Genomic DNA, 20849 nt, shown 5'->3' on the forward strand with positions numbered 1-20849 from the left:
TCGCCAGGCAAGAGATGAAGGTGGCAGTGCGTGCGATGGGGGGTGAAGGAGGGGGTTTCGACAATTGCAATTAAATGCCAGGTAGCGACGTGTCCTCCTAATATTACTTATTAAGTAATTATTAGATGTTTTACTTGCCTGTACGTTGGCCTGGCGAGTTATTGCTAGGCATTAACATACCTAGGTTAAAGCTAAGCGTCGCATTCTGGATTGAACAAAAATAAACGATTGTAGTGTCCAGGCAATGTTTGTTTTCAAAGGTGACGCAAGTACTGCGATCAAATGAAATTCCTGTCGTGATGTATTCTTCTTAATATTATTTTTTATTTACTATGACATTTTTGTTCGTGTTTTGTTACTGAAATACACTTTATAGTTTTTGTACATTTTAACATTAATAAGAAAAAATAAGAATGGTGTAAATTTTAGTAATACAATACTCTCTAAAGCAAATGTCAACCCATCATACCGTGGATTTTTTAAATGCTCGTCCCACTTTCGACAACAAATAAGTTGTCGCTGTAAAGACAACTTAAAGAGTTCACTGAAAAATCGACGCTACGGTGGATTTATTCCGGGTGGAAACTTTAGTGTGACTGCAGCTTAAGATGATGATCATAAAAGCCACATCTCAGGAGGTTTCCAAAACAAAGGCTATCTGAGGAATTATGTTATTACCTTGGAAAAATTTTTTCCTTCAATGGAATTTTATAAAATGTTGTGAGGAGAACCATGAAAGGAAAGAGGATCCCGTGAGAGAATTTTATACTAGTGTTCCATTAATAATGTTCTCTTCTTAAATTTGTACTTTTTAACAGTACTATACAGAAACAAGTTTAAATAAACCTGGCACCACTTCACTAAACGTATAACTAAATACTGTAATATACAGTAGCCTATTGTACAGTTCATGGTTTGGCATATACACACATCTTTTTCTGAAAAAAGTTACCAGTCACATCTTAAAACCCCTTGCTTTACTGTATGATGCTCTCACCTTTTCCTCCTCTACCCTCACACTTTCTCCACAAGCTTTTCCTCTATACTGTACAGTACAAGTGCACCTTAATGAAAAACAGTCTTTTAACAGTTTGAGAAATTTCTTTTTCAACATCACTTTCACAATTTAGTGTAGTGTGAAATGATATCTTCATTTATCCTTCATATGTATTACAGTACAGTACAGTACTTTATATACTGTATAGTATAGTATTACATTTGTGACAGTTGATGCTCCTCTTCTATTTTTATGTAAACTGCAACTAGAGAAAACATTAAATAAAAGTCTGTTAAATTAATACCTTTACTGTATGCAAATAAAGGTAAAGTAAAGAAAAAATAAGTTGCATAAGTTTTCCTAAAATAATCATAATTTCCTTATACTGTACAGTAACTGTGTTACTTTCTTGAATTCCAGAGACATTAGTCATTTTTATCTAATGTGTTTAAAATTATTATTATTATTATCATTTTTGGTCGTTCAACGTGTTGAGGCAATGACCGTAATTTCCAATAATGGTAATACGTTATATGCTTGTTACTTGAAGGCTCCAGAATGAGAAACAATCTAGCACTGATGCCAATGATGACGGTCCATATGTGATTTGATGCTACTACTAGTTGTTGCTCGATATGGGCAGTGTGGGCAGGCATAAGGTTTCTCCCCAGTATGGGTACGAATATGTTTCTTCAGGTCGTAGCTGTCTCGACTGGAACGTCCACAAACTGGACAAGTGAGCCTCAGGATCTTCCCACCGGGCGTAAACCCTGCCGAAGACGGCATTCTATTGCCACTCACGCCTCCCTCATGGCATGCCTAGAATGAGACAAGGCACATTACCACCACCTTTATACCATCTCTCTTCAATTCTAAAACTTGGCCAATAATCTTTGAGTACAGGAACGCAGCTTCCCCTCTTTTGTGGTCCTATCATCTTCCCAAATGACTAGATGTGATGCTCCTTCTCTAAGTGGAGCTTCCTGACATGTGACTTGAGGTGGGAGCAGTGGTTGGCTCTGTAAGGACAGTAGGGGCACTGGAAGGGCCTCTCTCCAGTATGGATGCGGACATGTGTCACCAGATTGAACTTCTTGAGGAAAGTCTTGCCACAGAAAGGGCAGGTATGACCAACCCCAGACCCCAACCACTCAGGCCAGGGGGGCGTGGCTGGATCTTCCTCTGACTCTCTGCCACGCCCCTAGAAGAGAAGAATCCTCTCAGCATCATGCACCACACTCCCTGTGCCACTTTCAAGCATCAATGAATTGCCATCAACAAGATGGTTGATATTTTCTAACTAAATTAGTTTAATATATTATCCAAAACACATATTGCAATTATCACATCGACAAAAAACAAAACCTCCAGTTTCCTAAGGTGTATCAAGGCACTTCAATATCTAAGACACTTAAATTTTCACCATTTTCAAAAAGACCGTCAAATTATTGAGTTTTAGTACAGTATATGTGTATTTGTCAGTAAATCCTTTGGAGAGATGAACGTATTTATTTTGGTATGCGCAGGTATATAGCTGTAAACGCTTTTCTTATTAATTTTTACATTAACAGTCCATAAAGGAAAAATCCAACTTATTTCCAGCAGAGGCTGACGAAGAAATAACATTATACACTACAGTAGAGTAATTACAACTATTATGACTTGTACAAAATACATCAAGTTTATACTATACAGTACTGTATTATAATTGGATTTTTCAATTATAGTCTCTTCTTGTAATTCAAACTTCTCAGTATTTGCCTTTAAAATACATTTGATTTTCCTTTAGATAGCAGGTAAAATTTTTCCTTTTTTTTTTGCAATATTGTTTGTTGCCTTTTGAATAATTCCAATGTATACATCGACACTGACTCACCAAAATAGAGAAAATATAATAATACAGTACACAATTAAGTGTGTTGAATTAAATCTTGATGCAGCACCGGACCGGTACAGTACAAAGGATTTCAGTCAAAATCTGTTTTCTCACTTCATGGTATCCAGTACAAGGAAGTGGTATTACTTTAATCTATACTGTACAGTGTACAGTATATTCTTAATCCAGCATCAATAGAATTTCATAATTCACTAAACATAATCATAATACTTGTTGACAAGGTTGTTGTCTGAGTCTGTTACAGTACAAGACAGACAACAACACTGTACTACTTCATCAAATGTTTACTGAAGTTTTAAGAGATTCAACAGCAGTAATTCAACACACTTCAATATAACATAATAAATATCCACAAGGTAAAGAGAGCCAGCTACCTACATTACAAGAGTGTGCCTGTTGCCAGCAACTTACCTTTGGAGGGGACACGAAAGCTGGCCACATGCACACTCACACTCACTGATTGGATTGACAAGACTTGTACTTTTAAATTCTAAGCAATAATTTAAAACATCCTGGTAAATATCTACTTCACCAATCAATTCTAACTAGTTTTTATAAATTATATGAAGGTAAAGAATGCGCACGCACGCACACACACACACACACACGCACACACACGCGCACACACACAGTACAGTACAGTATTTAGTTAGTGTATGGGGCTTTGTGATTGCGTTTTTGTCCATCGCCAGTGTTTATTGTTTTACTGTACATTTATAGATAACAGTAGAACACCTCCATTACAATTATAAATACAGAATTAACTGACAGCAATAAATGAAGTACCTGTACTGTATTTGCTCTTGATCAAGGCACCGTGTACTACAGTACTGTATAGCAGAAAAAGTTTTTACAGTGAAAACATCTACAGTACATTTAGTGTGAGCGAGCATGTTGTGAGGACAGAATTGGTCACCATGGTTATGTCAGCTTCACTAGAGCAGGTCTAAGGTTTATTACCGAAATTTGGTTTATGCTGAGCCTAGATTCACATGTACATTAGTACATATTTTACTTTTTCATCTTTCTCATGCCGGGTTAAGGTTTGCATGTAAATAATGTAGATGTGCATCGTGCTTTTCCTTTTCCCCCATGCAATAGATCAGGGAAAATCATCTTTTGTGCCAGAATGCACCTAGAGCCAGTTGTGTGTAAACTAGGGTACTTGTTCTACTTACTGATATGGTTTCATCTTATTGCCAATGATACTGTCTCCTCAAAAGTGTTAAACTCTTCTACGAGTAAAGAACCCCCAGAGATGCCTACGATATGAACACTATACATCTGAGTTGGGAGGGCAACACAAGTCAGCTAACCAAGCATACATTCTGTTTACAGTAAAGAAATGCAGAAAAAAATAGAATGCTATAAAAGTCTAGTGCACTACATTTTCAGTCAGGATGATAAGACCAAGGAACTAAGTGTTTGATAGGGCACTCATACGCACACTCATATATTGTGTGTGGATCAAAGACCAATATTAGAAATTGGTACCACTAAGCTCTGCCATAATTTGTGAAACACTCAACATACTGTTAAGTATACCATAATCATTTACAATGTTCAATCAAGAATATTTTCAAGTACAGTACAGTACATGGTCAAAAACCTAACACTGTAGTGTGTAGAAACACGTAGAGGTGATGTGGATGGGAATGTAAATCCCCATTTGTATAAAACCTGTATTCATTTATGCCAATTTTGCTTTACCTAGCCTTTTTTTTTTTTACAAACCCCAACTCAATGAAGGCAACCCTGCATATGCACAAGCGCACATAATCTCAGAAATCCAGCACTGGTGGGGCACATGTCAGATATGTAAAATTTCCAGTTCTGTAAACACGCCCCCCCCCCCTTTTTTGTCTCAGCTTTACCATCCCTAACCCTTGAAACCATAGAGTATTTATTTGTTAAAGTTTACTGATGTATGGCTTTTCCATAAGGATTCTTTTAAGGAAATCACACAGTACAGGACACCTGGATATTTCGCGGATTTTTATTTCGCTGTCCTCTATTATTCGCGGATGACACCCTGGATGTACCCAAGAATGTCTAAGAGTTGTTCTAAAGTTGCTGGCATTTTTGCGGCCGTGACAGGGAGCCATTCGTTCTAGAGACAGTAATTTTCTTAACCTGTACAGTATTGTATATGTGTGTGCAGACACACATATACAAATAAATAATAATGGAAAATCCTCTCACAAATAATCAGATTTTTATTTTTTTTTTTGAGTCTACCCTAAGTCTACTCTATGTTTTGTTATTAATAAAGCACAGAGTGAACTTGAAGGTAGACTCAACATTCTTTTTTTTTTAAATTATTATTTGTGAGAGGATTTTCCATTATTATTCATTTGTATGTGTCCCACACACACACACACTACAGGTAAAAGAAATAATAATCTAAAGGGCAAACACATAAAGGGAATATACAGTACATTTCTTTGTACACAAGTAAAAATGTAACCCCCCCGTCAGCAAATGTTACTCGCAGATTTGGCGATTCGCGGCCATTTTGAGAACCTAAACCTTGCGAATTTGAAGGGCATGCTGAACAATACATTATTGCTAATTACATGTACTGTATAGTACACAACAAATCACTTTGCAAGGACAAAGTAATCCATATGTATGGAAATAAGATGATGCTGTATACAGACATGTAAAGTGTTGCAGCAAGGTGATAAGTTGCCTTTAATAAATAAATAAAAAAAAATTATTTTTGTAAGGACACTGCATTAAACTGCTGTTCACAACTAAACTGAAAGTTCATTATTCACAGGTGTCATATGCAAAGGCTGTTGCTTCCCTCAATGTAGCTGTGTGAGGCCTCTCAATTTCACCAAGTTGGCTGCACATCCACAAACTTGCCCATTAGGCCAACTTGTTTTGTGTCAAAATTAGTTTTTCTTTTTTATTTACTTGGTTATTTTATTATTCACCCAAGTCTCCAATAAACAGAATTGCATTTTCAATTCAATCTTCAGTTTTAAAAATATAGCATTTATGTGTAGGAAAGTTTTAATTTCAAATACAGTAGTTTACCACTCAGCATCACAAAGAGCTAACTAACCTCCTTCACTATGTGCCAATACTGTACTGTACAAGCAGTGGGTAGATCTGATGTGTACATTAGAGCCTTGAGTATAAGCAGTAGCTAGGGCCACTAACTCAACTAATTCAATACTACCAATCACTACCCAATGGAAATGGATGAAGACTTAGAGACAATGAAAAAAAAAAGCCCTTGTCCAGAATATACCATACATACATAAATAACCTAACCAAGATCAGTGTGGCCAGCAGAGGTTTGCAAACACTGCAACATTTTATAACTAAAACACATCTTTCAGTTCAAACAGTGATAACTAAGTATGTTTCCTTAATCTCAGGGTGCATTCTTGAAAAAAAAGAAAAAAGTTGCAGGTCGAGTCGAACAATAGTTCAAGAATGAACAAAACGAACTGAGCTGAAGCCTTAAAAAAAAAAAAAAAAAAAATCCCATAAATACATTTACGTACTTCATCAAAACAAATGTTTGAAATTCTTTCCAATTTCTTGAAATTAAGACTCAGCACATAAGCACCGAGTTGTCAAAGTAGTGATATAAATACAGTAGCTTGCACAAAATACATATAATTTATGTTTTGTATTGTACAATTAATAATTTCCCCAAACAATACTGTATGCGTATGACCACTCCTGTGGCTGTGGCCATTCCAAAAGATGCCCAACATAATTGGCTTGTATTTAGGCCAAGTGAGATTTACCCCCCCCCCCAAAAAAAAACAACTGTCCTGATTAAATTCCACATATTCTTAAGAGCACATTTATAAGTGACTCATTCATTAAATATTAAGATCCTTTAATGCCTGATCTGAGACCTGGTGTATTATATACTGTACAAGGTATGTGAGAAGAACCAAGCTCTCATCACAATACAGTATGGGATACCAGTACATTTAAAGGCCATAGTTTACAGACCCCATATAACCTAGACCATCACAGCAGTTTTAGGGACCTTGTTACAGTATATGTACTGTACTGTATTGGAATAACAGTGCACTACTTTATTATAAAAATGGACCCCATAGTCTTGATCACAATTAGTACTCAGTAACATAAATGCATTATGATCTGTATCATAATAATCTGAACCAATGCTTTTGACTGCATTGAATGTAGGCACTGCACACATACTGTATGCATGTTATTATTTTGGTTGAAGGTATTAAGGATTGTACTGCATATGATACTAAAACATTAGCCAGTAAATAGGTACGTAGAAGATGAAGATGTTTATTCTTCATTCAAGCCTTGGTGATGTCTGACTGTCTACACACACAAACACACACGTTACCTTCTAAAGAGAGTGTTTCAAAAGGCCATGACACTCATTATTGCAATAGTTAACCCATTTAACCTTTGCAAACACAACCCCCAAAATACTGAAAACATTATGAAAAAATCGTAAGGTTGTGAAGATTAAGCAACTAAAGTGATATCTCCGTTAGCCGGAACAATTGGAGTGGAGCACTTACCGGAATGAGAGATTTCCGTGTAACGAGACAACTCTCTCAAAGCCAGAAAAACACCCCCCATCCCTGGAATTTTCTGGGTAATGGAAAAATTTTCTTGGAAGTTCCAGAAACTGCCCAGTACATCTTCTCTCAAACCTGGAAAAATTTTCTCTGAATTTCTGGAAAATGCGCCCGATTTTTATATCTCAAACCCAGGAAAAAACTCCCCCATCCACGGAATTTTCTGGGTATTGAGGAAATTTTCTTAGATTTTTCCGGAAATTGTGCCCCTCGGAAAATTCTGGCTTTAGGAAAGATTTTCCGAGAAAATTTCAATTCCGGCTATCGGAAAGTTCTGGGTTCGAGGGATTCTGGCTATCGGAGATATTACTGAATACCGGTACTGTAAAAAGCAAGAGGCACCGAACAGAGGACAATGAGATACACATCTGATTTCATTAATTATGACATTTTAAGGCTATTTCTCCCTGTGCTAATAATTTGACTCGATAATATTCAGTTGGAACGTGTGTGTGTGTGATATTCACCAGTACAGTATATCACAAAAATTATGAAAATGGTTTGTTTCTGCAACAAATATATCCTAACGTTTTATGACTAAAAAGTCTATACTGTACTATACAGTATTTGCAAGTTCATGTCAGGTGCTGGGTTGTTTATTACCACTTACTTCCTATTGTTAGTCACTAGGTGGGCAATATTCCTTGTTAATACAGCATGCCTTTACAATTCGCAGCCTTTGATTATTTGTGGAAGACACCCTGGATGTACCCCAGAATGTCTGCAGGTATATTTAAAGTTGAAGGCATTTTCACGGCCGGAACGAGAGCCAGCGAGTTTTGTGGCATCCCATAAGGTGTCACTCTTGTCCCAGGTGGCTGGGCCATGTGTGCTCAACACCACCTCAGTGACAGTCCAGGTTAAACACTTGTCTGTTTCACACATGTGCTACTCTGCTCTTTCAATGACTGTACTCCTTGTGCTGGCTCCCAAACACCCTCAACCACCTTCATCCAGCTGGAGTTAGGTGCCCAAACAAGTGAAGAGAGAAATGAAGGTCATGTATTTCTCCCATACGTACGCCTGGCAACGAGAGCGGGTAAGGGGCTTGAGTGACTGTTAGTTAGCGAGTCGTCTGCAATTGTAACTCTCCTCACTCCCTGCTATATTTCACTGGCTTTATTGTTATTATTAGTGTTTACTGATAGAATCATATTTAATAGTGATTAATCATGGCACTGTAGCTAAGTTAGCTCATCATTAGGCTACTGGGTCAAGCTGTGAGTTATTATTTTTTTTTTCAACTCGTATTTTTGGGTAGATATTAGTAACTTTCTTCATTTATTTTTACTCAGTTACATGCACACACCATCCTACATACATACTATTGTGAAATAAGGGCAGTACAGTATTACACCATAATTACCGACATCCTTCATGTTGGGTTGGCTAGATGGATACGAATAGAAATTTTGTAGGTTTGATCTACGTATCAACACAGCTGGCAATCAGATGCCATTTGTTCTAGAGACAGTACATTTTACGGGGAAAAATTGCCGTATGGCAACCCAACTTTAATAACAAAGCATGGAGTTGACTTGAGGGTAGACCCACATTTTTTCTTCATTTTGATTCATTTTATTGCCTTGTTTCTCATTACTTGAGAGGATTTGCCTGGTATTATTTACCTGTATATATATATGCAGTGATCCCTCGGTTAACGAGTTACCTCCCGTAAGATTCTTAACTTCGGTTAACGAGCAATCCCTCGGTTAACGCGTTTCTTACGAGCCGACCTCAACAAGTTTTCGCTTGCACTTGGCGGTCAACCAGCTGTAGTATTAGTCCGCCAATACTGTACAGTAATCAGTTCTAGGGCTTAAACTCCTTACTATTTTAGTAAATATCAAGAAGTTTATACTATTCAATAATTTTAAAAGCTTAATATTAAATTTTTTAGTCATTTTAACAATTATTGAAGGTAAAGTGACTAGTTTTATGCGCGCCATCCAGCCTCTCAACACACCATACAGGCGTCAGTCTTTGTGTCTTTTCAGTGGAGGTAACATCTTGCTTGAGACTCTCTTCAACTAAATGCCTTTTTTCTGTGTTTGCAAGCACATTATTGGTCATTTTGAAATTTATTTTTCATATTGACAATATATAATGCAGTGCAGTGTTGATTTAAAGAAAATAATCTTGAATTACACCACGAGAACTAAAATTTTATGGGTGAAATGGCGCCATGGGGTGACTTCTCTCCCACCCCAATGCCTTCTCCTCCACCCCCATTCTAATTCCCATCACCATCATCCAGGAGCCTTCTACATACACACCTCAAAGTAAGTGTACTTTTCTACATTTTTTGTTGAATTTAGGCAATTTTCGGTGAGCTGGAACCAATTACCCAAAAACCAATTGTAACAATGGTTTCGGTTAACGAGCAACCTTCTAGAACGGATTGTGCTCGTTAACCAAGGGACCACAGTATATAAATGTGTGTGTGTGGCTACACACACACACATATACAGTACAGGTAAAAGAAATAATTGTCCTCAGGGCAAACACATAAAGGGAATATACATTTCTTTGCACAGCAAATATCATTTGCTGGGGGGAGGACCCCCCAGCAAATGATATTGACGGTTTTGACAATTCGCGGCCATTTTGAGACCCAAACCCCCACGAATTTTAAGGACATGCTATCTTCATTGCTTGTATCTATACAGTAGTGTATCTGCTTCACAGTGCTGTACAGTATGTCACCCACCCTTACCTGAACTGATAAACAAAAACCAAGACTTTTGTCACCAACATGAGAATTCTCTCCACACATTACTTCAGTACCTGTACAACTAAAGCTTTAAGCCATGGGTATAATTGGCATTAGCTATACGATTCAGTATATATGATCCTTTATACAAAAATTCAAAATCTAAAGCCAACCCAAAATACAATTACCCACATACTCAAAATTCATGCCACTTAGTTTTCTATACCTATCTATGCCCAACGGCATCCAGGTAATAGTGCAGTGTGTGCTAGTGTTAAGGGGCAGGACATTATGTTACCTTTAATACAAAAATTTAAATTCTATAGAAACTAAATAAGGGTGACCTGGAGGTGTAGCCCGAGGGACCTGTTAAGGTACACAAATATGATCATATGTGATAAGCAGAAGCAATGTGTAATGGAAACCTTTTTGGGTATCGGTAAGTAGTACTACACGTGTTTTGAATGTTTCTGAATACAGTACAGTATTGTAATACCGTATCTATAAATGCTGGACAGTATTACAAATAACTACATCAGGTGTAAAAATCACTGATGTTAAAAGTTTCAAAATGTTTGACTATATGGGACCATACCGGTAAGTAAGATCAGTAAAGGTACTGTATCTATAATCTAAATACTGTATATCCAGAACTCAACACTGTTCACTCCTAAAGAATCTGGGCAGAAGGTTTGTACTATAATAATGCAGGAGAAACAGGTTTTGAAAGTGGGATCTTACAAATTGAGGGAAATACTTAATTCACCCACCCAGCTGCACAGGATAGGGCCATGACCTCTCAGTGAAAAACTTCTGCAGCTTTAACTTACTGTACAGGGGGAGGGGGGGGGGTTGTTGTTGTCTCATTTTATGCGGGTCTCATGAGTGTGATTATCGCTTACGCGATAGGTTGAAATATGACCACAGTTGTAGCTCATGCGGAAAGACATGGATAGTGGTATAGCATTTAGTGATCTTTTGCTTATTTTGGTTTATTTGACAAAAAGGGGCTCTGTGTCACTGGAATTGCCAAAAAATCCGGTTCTTGAGAGATGGCGAGTGCTGGTAACATGGTTTGATAGAGCAGGAATTATCAGCTGATACCACTCTGTACTGTAAACAAGAGATTGCAATAGCTCATCTGAGATGGAGTGTTGGAATTTTGTGGAAAAACTATTTTTTTTTTCAATTATGTTTTATTAATCCGTGAGATGACAATAACAAAATTTAATCTTCAAACAAAAGGTTCAGTTAGTTTGCTGCAAATTGCGAGCTAATTCCTTATAAATCATTTGGTTCTAAAACAGTGGCAAGAAACATTGTCTGGAAAAACATCTGGGACTTCAAGTGGAAAACATAAAAAAATTCCTTTCCATGTGGCACAGTACTGTACTGTACTGTATAACATGGCAAAGAAATCAATATTCATCAGGTTTACTGACTCTATTCTTTAATAATCATCTCTACTCTGTACTTGTATAGTCTTTATTTTTCAATATGCAAATAAGCAAGTTTATCTATAACTGTCTCTTCTAATTTTATTAATATCCAGATACAGTACAGTAGTTGTATGCTCTCCCATTACCCGTCCTCAACCAACAAGGGCAACACTCTTGGCTATCATCATTGTTTACTTTATACCCACTCTTAATTTGTATATAATTCTGGATTGAAATTAGGGAGGAATATTTGTTCCAGAAAAACTACTATGACCTTGGGTAATCACAAAAACAAACACACACACACAGGGTTCTATCAAAAGATACACACGAACACACTCAACAATTCAGTTGCTAAAATATATAATCCTTAAGCCAAGATTAGCCCATACAGTACTGTACATTCCTAACACTTGGAAACAGTAACTACACTCTCTCTACATACTAGTCTGTCACTAGTCTATAAGGACATGACACTTGGACAGCTTTTCCATATTAACCTATAAGAACCAATCATATAGGTCATCAAATACAAGTATACCCTTGGTAGTGATTAATATTAATTTTACCTACGTTCAGAAATATGCTGTGGCAACTTCCTTATCATTACCCTAGTTCATAATACCTTGCTGGTACAGTACCTACTACTGTACTGTGTACAGTATTTCAATTCTTATAAAGAAAAATCTTACACATCAATCCAATCATGAGTTTCACTTAGGCTCCATGTAACTTAAGCCTGACACATTACTGACTAAAGCAAAAATAGAAAACAAAACAAAAAATAAATATTACTTCTTTAATGATCCTAAGTCCAATATTTTGATGCAGCAGCTGGCTCACCTTTATGTAGACTAACAGAAATGTACACACTTTTCACATATCTGAATTTCAGATCAGTAACTACTATGTATAGTGTACTGCAGTTATAGTTTTTATAATACAGTATTTAATGGTTATTTGAGGAGAAAAGTATGCACATTACTGAAAAAATAAAATAGACACACTACATGCTTGCTTCCATATGAATGAAGTAACATTTAAAGTAAAAAATACAGGTAAAGTTTATCAATGCACAACCTAAAAACAAAAAAGTTGCTCAAGCTTTGGTTTTCTTCCTCAACTTTCTATAATCAATTAGTATATTACACCATTCTACATAAATACAGTACTTCCAAATTAAAATGCCTGTAACAAAGTGCAGTCAACATTCATGGCATCTACTGTAGCTATATACAGTACAAGGGGTCCTTTGGTTACGAATGGGTTTCGTTCCCGAGGACGTTCGTAAGTCGGATTTGTACGTAAGTTGGAACACATGCTATGTGCATACCATACTTACAAAACAATGTTTAAAATTCCACTATATCATAGACTAAGTCCTTGAATATATCTAAAATTACTTAAGTTAAGACAAAAGAAGAAATAGAATGACAAAATACATGTACAGTAAATGAAGTAAAAAATAATTGGTCATGTAAAATACTGTAAATTTCAAGTTTAACCCTGTTCGTATTGGTGGGCATTTGTAAGTCGGGGACCTCCTGTACAGTACAGAACAGGTAGTCCTTGTTTATCACCAGGGTTCTCTTCCTGAAAACCCTTGTCTTGTACAAAATTGCAACATGAAAAATTTTTTTCCCCATAAACAACATACTGTACAGTATTGTCACCAGCAAATATATTTCACCCTTAAAAATTTGAAAGCCACTCAGTTACCACAAACACCGCACTGGGCAGCAATGGTGACGCAAATATAAACGTAAAAATGTGGCAACACTGGAAGAAATAGTTTAATTTTGATGGGATGCAGTGACATAAAAAAAATTTATGACGATGATGAAGTTTAGTTCAAACATGTAGTAAGTAAGCCCAGGGAGATGTAGTGGCCCAAACTACTGTACAGTACAGTATTAATAAGGAAATTGTATAAACTTTTTTTTCTCGTTTTTTAGGCGTTTTATGACTTTTAACATTACAGTATGTCTAATTAATTAATAAAGACCATTTTATTTTATTAAATATTAGGCTGGAAGATGTAAAAAAAAGCTGAGCTCTGGACCAAAAGGATTAATGCCCAATTTCGCCCATAAAATGGCTCTTTTACCGTTTCTTTCTACAGGAATTGCATGACAGAGCACTAGCAGATTTTTTTAATTCACTGTGAATGATTTAGAGCAATGTCTAACGTGTACATAGGTAAACAACTCTTGTTACAGGTATGCAAGGTTCAACATAATAGCTGCTCCAGTAGCTGACTGCCATCATCTTCCATGTCACATTACAGAGGGATGCAAAGGTTCTCATTGATTGGTGCTCGGCCACAAGTAACTACAGTACTGTAACATAATTTTTTCTGCAATAGCACTGAAGAGGCAATTTGTGGCGATAATCTAATACTTTGGTCACAGAACTGGATAAATTAAAACTGTGATAAAAAGTTTATGATGAATGAGGACTACCTGTACCGATACAGTAAAGCTCCTCCCCGACTTACGACCTGCCTCGGTCGTACCAAAATTTTGTCAAATTACGTATTTTCGAGTCCCAACTTCAGTACACAGACAAAATTTTTGTTTGTAATTCACTTTAAAATGGCTGGCAAGCTTAAAAGTGAGAGTTTTGTGGTGCTGAGAAGAAAAAGACACCCATTTTAGATTTTCTATGTATTATTTAAGCATTTTCGACTTACGACCTGGATTTGGGTCCCTAACCCCGTCGTAAGTCGGGGAGCAGCTGTACCTTTAAAAAGCAAGACAAAACAGCAGGGATAAGTACCTTTACCGAGCAAGATAATGACTAAATAATTAAAATGCTGGCCACCGCCTTGAATGACGTCACAGCCCTCATACCAGTTACAGTCATTTCTGCTACAATGTGTGTTTTGTAAACGCGAATTGGTTGTAACGCAATTGATGAATAGGGAAACGCTGTTTGTAAAACGCGAACTTTTGCACATGAATGTTGGCTATAGTGCGATTCTATCCTCAACGTTTTAAGCGCGGCGCGGGGTTATGCAATGTTTACAGTTCACGTTCGACATCACATGTTCAATTGATTCGTGTCTTTTGTTTGTGAAGTGTTTTTTGAGATACTCTTTAATTTTTTGTTGTATTTTTTTTTCTTCAAATTTAGCTGTTACCCATAAATACTGTATGAAAATAATAAGTAAAAAGAATGTTTCGCAGTGAGGATTAATAACGGTTTACACCAGCGCTCTCTGTTTACATCATGTGATCAGTTGATTCGCGTGGTTTTTGTCGATTGCTCCGTGATTTTTCGCTGTGTTCTCCAATTTTGTTGTGTTAGCGATGAATATGTTAAGACAAGGTAAGAAGAATGTTTCCAAAAAGCATTCTGGTGATCGAATTGCCGGTGGTGAACGTAAATGAGATTTACAAGAACGCAACCGTCTCTTTGTAGCCCGCGCCATCCTAGCAACCGCCCTGGCTGCTATTGTATGCTTTTATGGGTGGTGCTACCACCTGTCGAGTCAAGACAATGGCCTCTACTGGGGGTCCTACTGGTGCTGGTGGGACAGACCCACCTGTGCGGCCAAATAAGGAAAAGGAGAAACATGCCGCTTTTCCTTATTTGGGAGTTAAGTTTGCCAAGTACTCAATGCAGGATAAGCAGCGTGTGATTAAGTTACTTGAGGAAGGTCCAAAAACTAGTTTATGCAAAGCACAATCAGGTCAATAAAGGCAGAATTTGTATCATTTGGAGGTTATAAATGGGAAAATCAGAGGTTGATGTAGAGTGGCCAGTCTATACTGTTATTTTTCCCATTAGTTTATGTATTTGCATTTGGCAAATTTGAATTTGGAGCAATTTTTCCAGTCTATATTACTCGCGAAATACAAGATCTTACTGTGTGTGTGTGTATGTACAGTGGTCCCTCGGTTAACGAATGGTTCGATTAACGAATTGCCTCCCATAAGGATCTTCAATTCAGTTAACGAACAAAACTTTGATTAACGAAATCCTTATGAACAACATGTTCTGTTGTGAGCATCAGCTGATCGGCTAGTCTGCCAATTCAGTAATCTGTTCTATGTTTACATTCGTTTCCAGTGGAGTAAATATCAAGAAAGTTGTGCTCTTTAATATTTTTGCATTTTTTATATTAAAATTATTAGTCATTTTAAAATTTAGTCAACATATTGATAATATATGCAGTACAGGGAACTAGTTTTTTGTGCGCCCATCAGCCGCTTGACTCAGCCACCAGGAGTCAGTTTGGCTTTGTTGACAGTGAACGTCTATTTTGTTGGTGTCTTGAATATTTTAGCATTTTTACATTGAAATAATTGGTTATTCTGAAATTTAGTTAACATGTTGATAATATATAGCGCAGTGCAGTGTTGATTTAAATAAAATAATCTTTAATTACACCAAGTGAACTTAAAATTTTATTGGTGAAATGAGGCATCAAGCATGGGTCCCCTGAAAGGTGATTTCTCTTCCACCCCCACTTCCTTCTCTTCTCCCTTCTCCTCCACCCCCACTTCTAACTCCCATCATCATCATCAACCAGGAGCCTTCTACATACAAACCTCAAAGTAAGTGTACTTTACTGCATTTTTTTTTTTTTTACTTTGTATGTACTTTTCGGTGAGCTGGAACCAATTACAATATCCCATTGAAACAATGGATTCAGTTAACGAATTTTCGGTTAATGAACGACTCTGTGGAGCAATTGTGTTAATTAACCGAGGTCGGGGGGCGACAATATGTGTGTGTGTATAAAAAGAGGGGGGAGAAAAGGTTATGTTGAGTGGAATAACTCCTTTCCGGAATTTTTGTAGCCTCTTGTAAATTTAAATTTCGAGTTGCTTCCAATACAATATCATTACAGCTCCTCCCCGGCTTACGACTGAGTTAGGGACCCAAATCCAGGTCGTAAGTCGAAAATGCTTAAATAATACATAGAAAATCTAAAATGGGTCTCTTTTTCTTCTCAGCACCACAAAACTCTCACTTTTAAGCTTGCCAGCCATTTTAAAGTGAATTACAAACGAAAATGTTGTCTATGTACTGACGTTGGGACTTGAAAATACTGTACGTAATTTGACAAAAATTCTGGTACGACTGAGGCAGGTCGTAAGTGTAGGTGGTCGTATGTCGAGTAGATCGTAAGTCTGGGAGGAGCTGTATAGTGTTTTTAGATAATACAGTATACAGATTTATTTTCATTCATTTTCAATAATTACTGTCAAAAGTAGTAGTACTGGAAAGCATTGTACTCTGCAAAGGTGTTGTACAGGTACAATCATTCACAATATTTTCAGATATATTCCCTTAATATTTTATAAAAGATTTTTTAAGACCTCAAGAAAGACCAGAGGCTACAGTATTGCATGCAAAAATCCTACTTCCACCAAACAGTCGGAAAATTTCACCTGTTTATCCTTGTGTCTCTTACAAACACAATAATTTGTTATCTTTCACACTCAAACAGAATAATCAACAGCATGTACAGCAAGTCCTAGCTTAACGTTGCTCCCGACAACGTTTTTTCGTTATAATGTCGCTACTCTTTAGAAACACATGATTCGGACAACGTCCCACCGGTCCGGTATAACGTCGTCACGGACTACTCTGTATGGCGCATCACCCTCTCTCACCCAATCAAAGCGGGAGGAGAGTCACCCTACGGGTCTCAGTGACTCGGCACCCTCCTCCTCTCCATTATCCACCGCACACTCAGAGTCACCCTACGGGTCTCAGTGACTCGGCACCCTCTCGTATCTAGTATCTTTTTGTATGTATAATATATATACTATTTTCTTTAAAAATTACAATGACTTTATGTATATGTAACGTATTTCAAGGGGCAAAGGGAGGCTGGGGAACGTAACTCCCGCATTTTTCTATTTCTTATGGGGAAAATTTATTCCGTTAATGTCGCGGTTTTCAGGGACGGAACCACGACATTAAGCAAGGACTTACTGTATTCCCATACACCTACATAACCCTGCACAGAGGTCAATCTAACAGTATACATACAGTACTGTATGGCAAAGCAACACATTTAAGAAGTACAATTACAATTCCTCTGGTATTTGTTACACACTTGGTTTAGGGTTTCAGTACTAACCCTTTGGGAGGTCAAATGCAAAAGCTATATATAGTCTGTTCACTCAAACCTTGCAAATGAAGCCTGGGTCAGTCTGTAGCTTGGCAGCTGATTGGCTGGTAGACGGAAATGGGATGTCACTAGCACAGTTCTTTAGCACTGTACAGTATTTAATATATTGTATTTATTTTCTGATAATTTAAGGGATAATAACCACTGTGTTGACCTCGGATAATTTTCTGAACTAGGAGAAGCAAATATTAGCATGTTAAATACTCTGGTCATATAAATGTCTTGAAGAGAACAAGAATAAGATTAAAAAATATAACTGATTTTCTCCACCAAATTGAGCGATGGAACGCAGCGAGGAGGAGTTTACGCCTCACAACTTGTTCACCATGTCGTGTTCTCTTCAAGATATTTATTACAGGAGTATTTCACAGCCAATTTTTGCTTCTCAAAGTGCAGAAATTATCAGAGATCAACACAATAGTTATTAAGCCTTAAAATGTCAGAATATATATACAACAGATTAAATACTAGAGAACTGCAGTGAAATTTCCCGTGTCCATCTGCCAGCAAATCAGCTGCTTTGCTACAAACTGGCCCCAAGCCTCAGTCGCAATGTTCAAGTGAATAGACTATAGTCATGATCATCACTAAGAGTATGGGCAACCCTCTCATTAACCATTCCATCTTATTCTTAAGCAGGGAGCAGAATCAACCTCCCTACTTGCTGACCTCCAAGGACAGCCCCATGGAGAGAGGCTGGATCCAAGTCACTCCCATTGCTATGTTCTAACATTAGATAAAACCAAAACCTGTCAGACCAAAATGAACTTCAGTACAGACATTTGATGCATTCGATCGAGAGGAACTGACCCCTTTCTCCAATCTAGGAAAAATGCATTTCCTTTGACTAAAATTAAATAAAAATCTCCAGCTGCTTCAAATAAAATATTCAACGAGGACCAAATAAAACTTGTTCAGGCCCCAGGTATCACCTTCAACATTATCAACACAGTATTGTTATTGTCCTCTCGGTATCTGTATTTTTCTGGCCAGACTGTTTCAATAGCAATATCAAAAGAGATACTGCCCTCGTTTTTATTGATTCTTTTTTATTTGTGGTTTCGACTATTTGCGGATTTTTATAAGAAATGTGTTTTCATCAAAACAGCTATTATTGATTTTGTATGCAGTTGAATTGTGTGCGCGAACAAGTTTCTGCAAGAGACCGCCAAGCGTCACTACCGCAGTGCACGGCTTCCAGCCTCTCCTCCTCTCTCATGTCCCTTGCCATAATGTGTATACATCTCATCGCAACCCGTGTGTTTTGTGCTCGTAAATCACATCACGGTTCCAAAACATTCTTTTATAGGTGGAGACAAATGCGGTAACGCCAAAGAAGCATAAGAGAGATAGAAGTGTTGACTAGCCGAGTAGAAATAATAAAGAAGCTCGAGAGCGGCACGAGCTATGCAGCATGCAATAGGGCATATGGGATAATTGAATCAACAGTTTGCTAGATTAATCATCATCATCTGCTGTCATGTACAGTGGGAGAGTTGGAAGGAAGGATCAAGAGGATGGAACAACATAACTGGGCTGGTCAGTATGGTACAGTATTCCACATGCGTTGTTTTTTTATGGAACGTAATACTGTATATAAAACAATATTTATTTTTACTTGTGTCTATATTATGTTGTCTTTACATATATTTAATGATATGTGAGAGGGAGCATCAGCGTTTGTAGACCAGATTTTTTTTTTTTTTTTTTAAACAATGGTACTACCACCTGAGAAGATATTGGAAGCATAATGTGTTGTCTAATGGTAGAACCTGCTGCCATATGGCATCATAAAAATTGTGATCAAGTCCCAGGTTGCTCATCTGACTTTCTGCCTCATTTACACACAATTGCAGTCTCAATTGTTTCTCTTACTTGGACAACACAACATACATAATGTACAGTATCTCGTTTCTCATTCTTAATTTATTTATTTTTTTGTTTTGTATTTATTGGTGGTTACTATTTTTATTATTTTATTTTTATTATTTTGTTATTAACTTTTATTAATTATTATATTGATACAGTGATATTCTCGTTAGCTGAAACAATTGGTGCAGAGCACTTCCGGGAATGAGAAATTTCTGGGTAAAGAGACGATTCTCTCAAAGCCGGAAAAACTCCCTCATCCCCAGAATTTTCCGGGTAACAGAAAAATTTTCTCGGAATTTCCAGAAAATGCGCCTGATTTTCATCTCTCAAACCCGGAAAAAAAATCCCCCCATCCTCGGAATTTTTCAGGTACCGTGAATATTTTCTCGGAATTTTCTGGAAAATGTGCCTCCCCCCAGAAAATCATTCCCAAAGCCGCAATTTTCCGGAAAATTCCGGCTTTGGGAACGATTTTCCTAGAAAATTTCAATTCCAGCTATCGGAGTTCCGGGTTTGAAGGATTTCAGCTAACGGAGATATTACTGAAGTTATTATGAGGGTCAGTGACCTGTGCCCGAGTGGCCTAACCCCCGAAAAAAAAAAAAAAAAACATTAACGGTAGTCATCACACAGACAAACTTGCTGATGCGTGGAATACTGTAACGGCATCCCTTGTTTAACAATTTGGATGTGTTCCTCAAACAACGACCATTAATGCAAAATGACAGCTAAACGAGGGATAACGAGAAATAAAATATCAATGAAAATGATACATATTTGTTTAACAAATACTCTAACTTGCCATCCAGTAGGACTCAGAACAGGTGAAGCTGAGCTTTGAGCTATGTTGTTCTACACAGAATTTTGGGTAGGTATAATTTTTTAATTTTGGGTAGATACAATTTTTTTTTTAACTCTTACATGTATTGTACTTACAATTGTTCATACAGAATGTGGAACAAAAATTATTATGGGGTCAAAAACAAAGAGAATAAACATTTTGTTATGTCCATGAGGTTAATGTCGGATCGTGGGAGGGGAATAGTTGAGCGGGTGGGGGGATCTCAGCCTCCCCTTACCAGGCCAAGCTGTGAGCTGTGTTATTCTTCATAAATATATTTTGGGTAGGTATACATATTTTTCTTTTCTGTCTTTCTCTCATTTTTTTTAATACTGTTT

The 20849-nt window shown here is 37.2% G+C and overlaps 1 protein-coding gene across 14 annotated transcripts in view; it reads right to left on the reverse strand.

The window, feature by feature from the left end:
- LOC121869944 (longitudinals lacking protein-like) overlaps positions 1-20849 on the reverse strand; it is a 121931-nt gene that overhangs the window by 41290 nt on the left and 59792 nt on the right. Inside the window, exon 6 of one of the 14 annotated variants that reach the window (XM_042371522.1) lies at positions 134-1816. The exons of 12 other annotated variants lie outside the window; for them this stretch is intronic. In XM_042371522.1, coding sequence (XP_042227456.1) covers positions 1568-1816 — 249 coding nt within the window. In that variant the 3' untranslated portion in view covers positions 134-1567. Of the gene's footprint in view, positions 1-133; positions 1817-1841; positions 2199-20849 lie in introns of those variants that run through there. One more of the 14 variants, XM_042371520.1, reaches the window with a different exon arrangement.

This window comes from Homarus americanus, unplaced genomic scaffold (assembly GCF_018991925.1).
Source record: "Homarus americanus isolate GMGI-L3 unplaced genomic scaffold, GMGI_Hamer_2.0 scaffold14467, whole genome shotgun sequence".
Classification (NCBI taxonomy): domain Eukaryota; kingdom Metazoa; phylum Arthropoda; class Malacostraca; order Decapoda; family Nephropidae; genus Homarus; species Homarus americanus.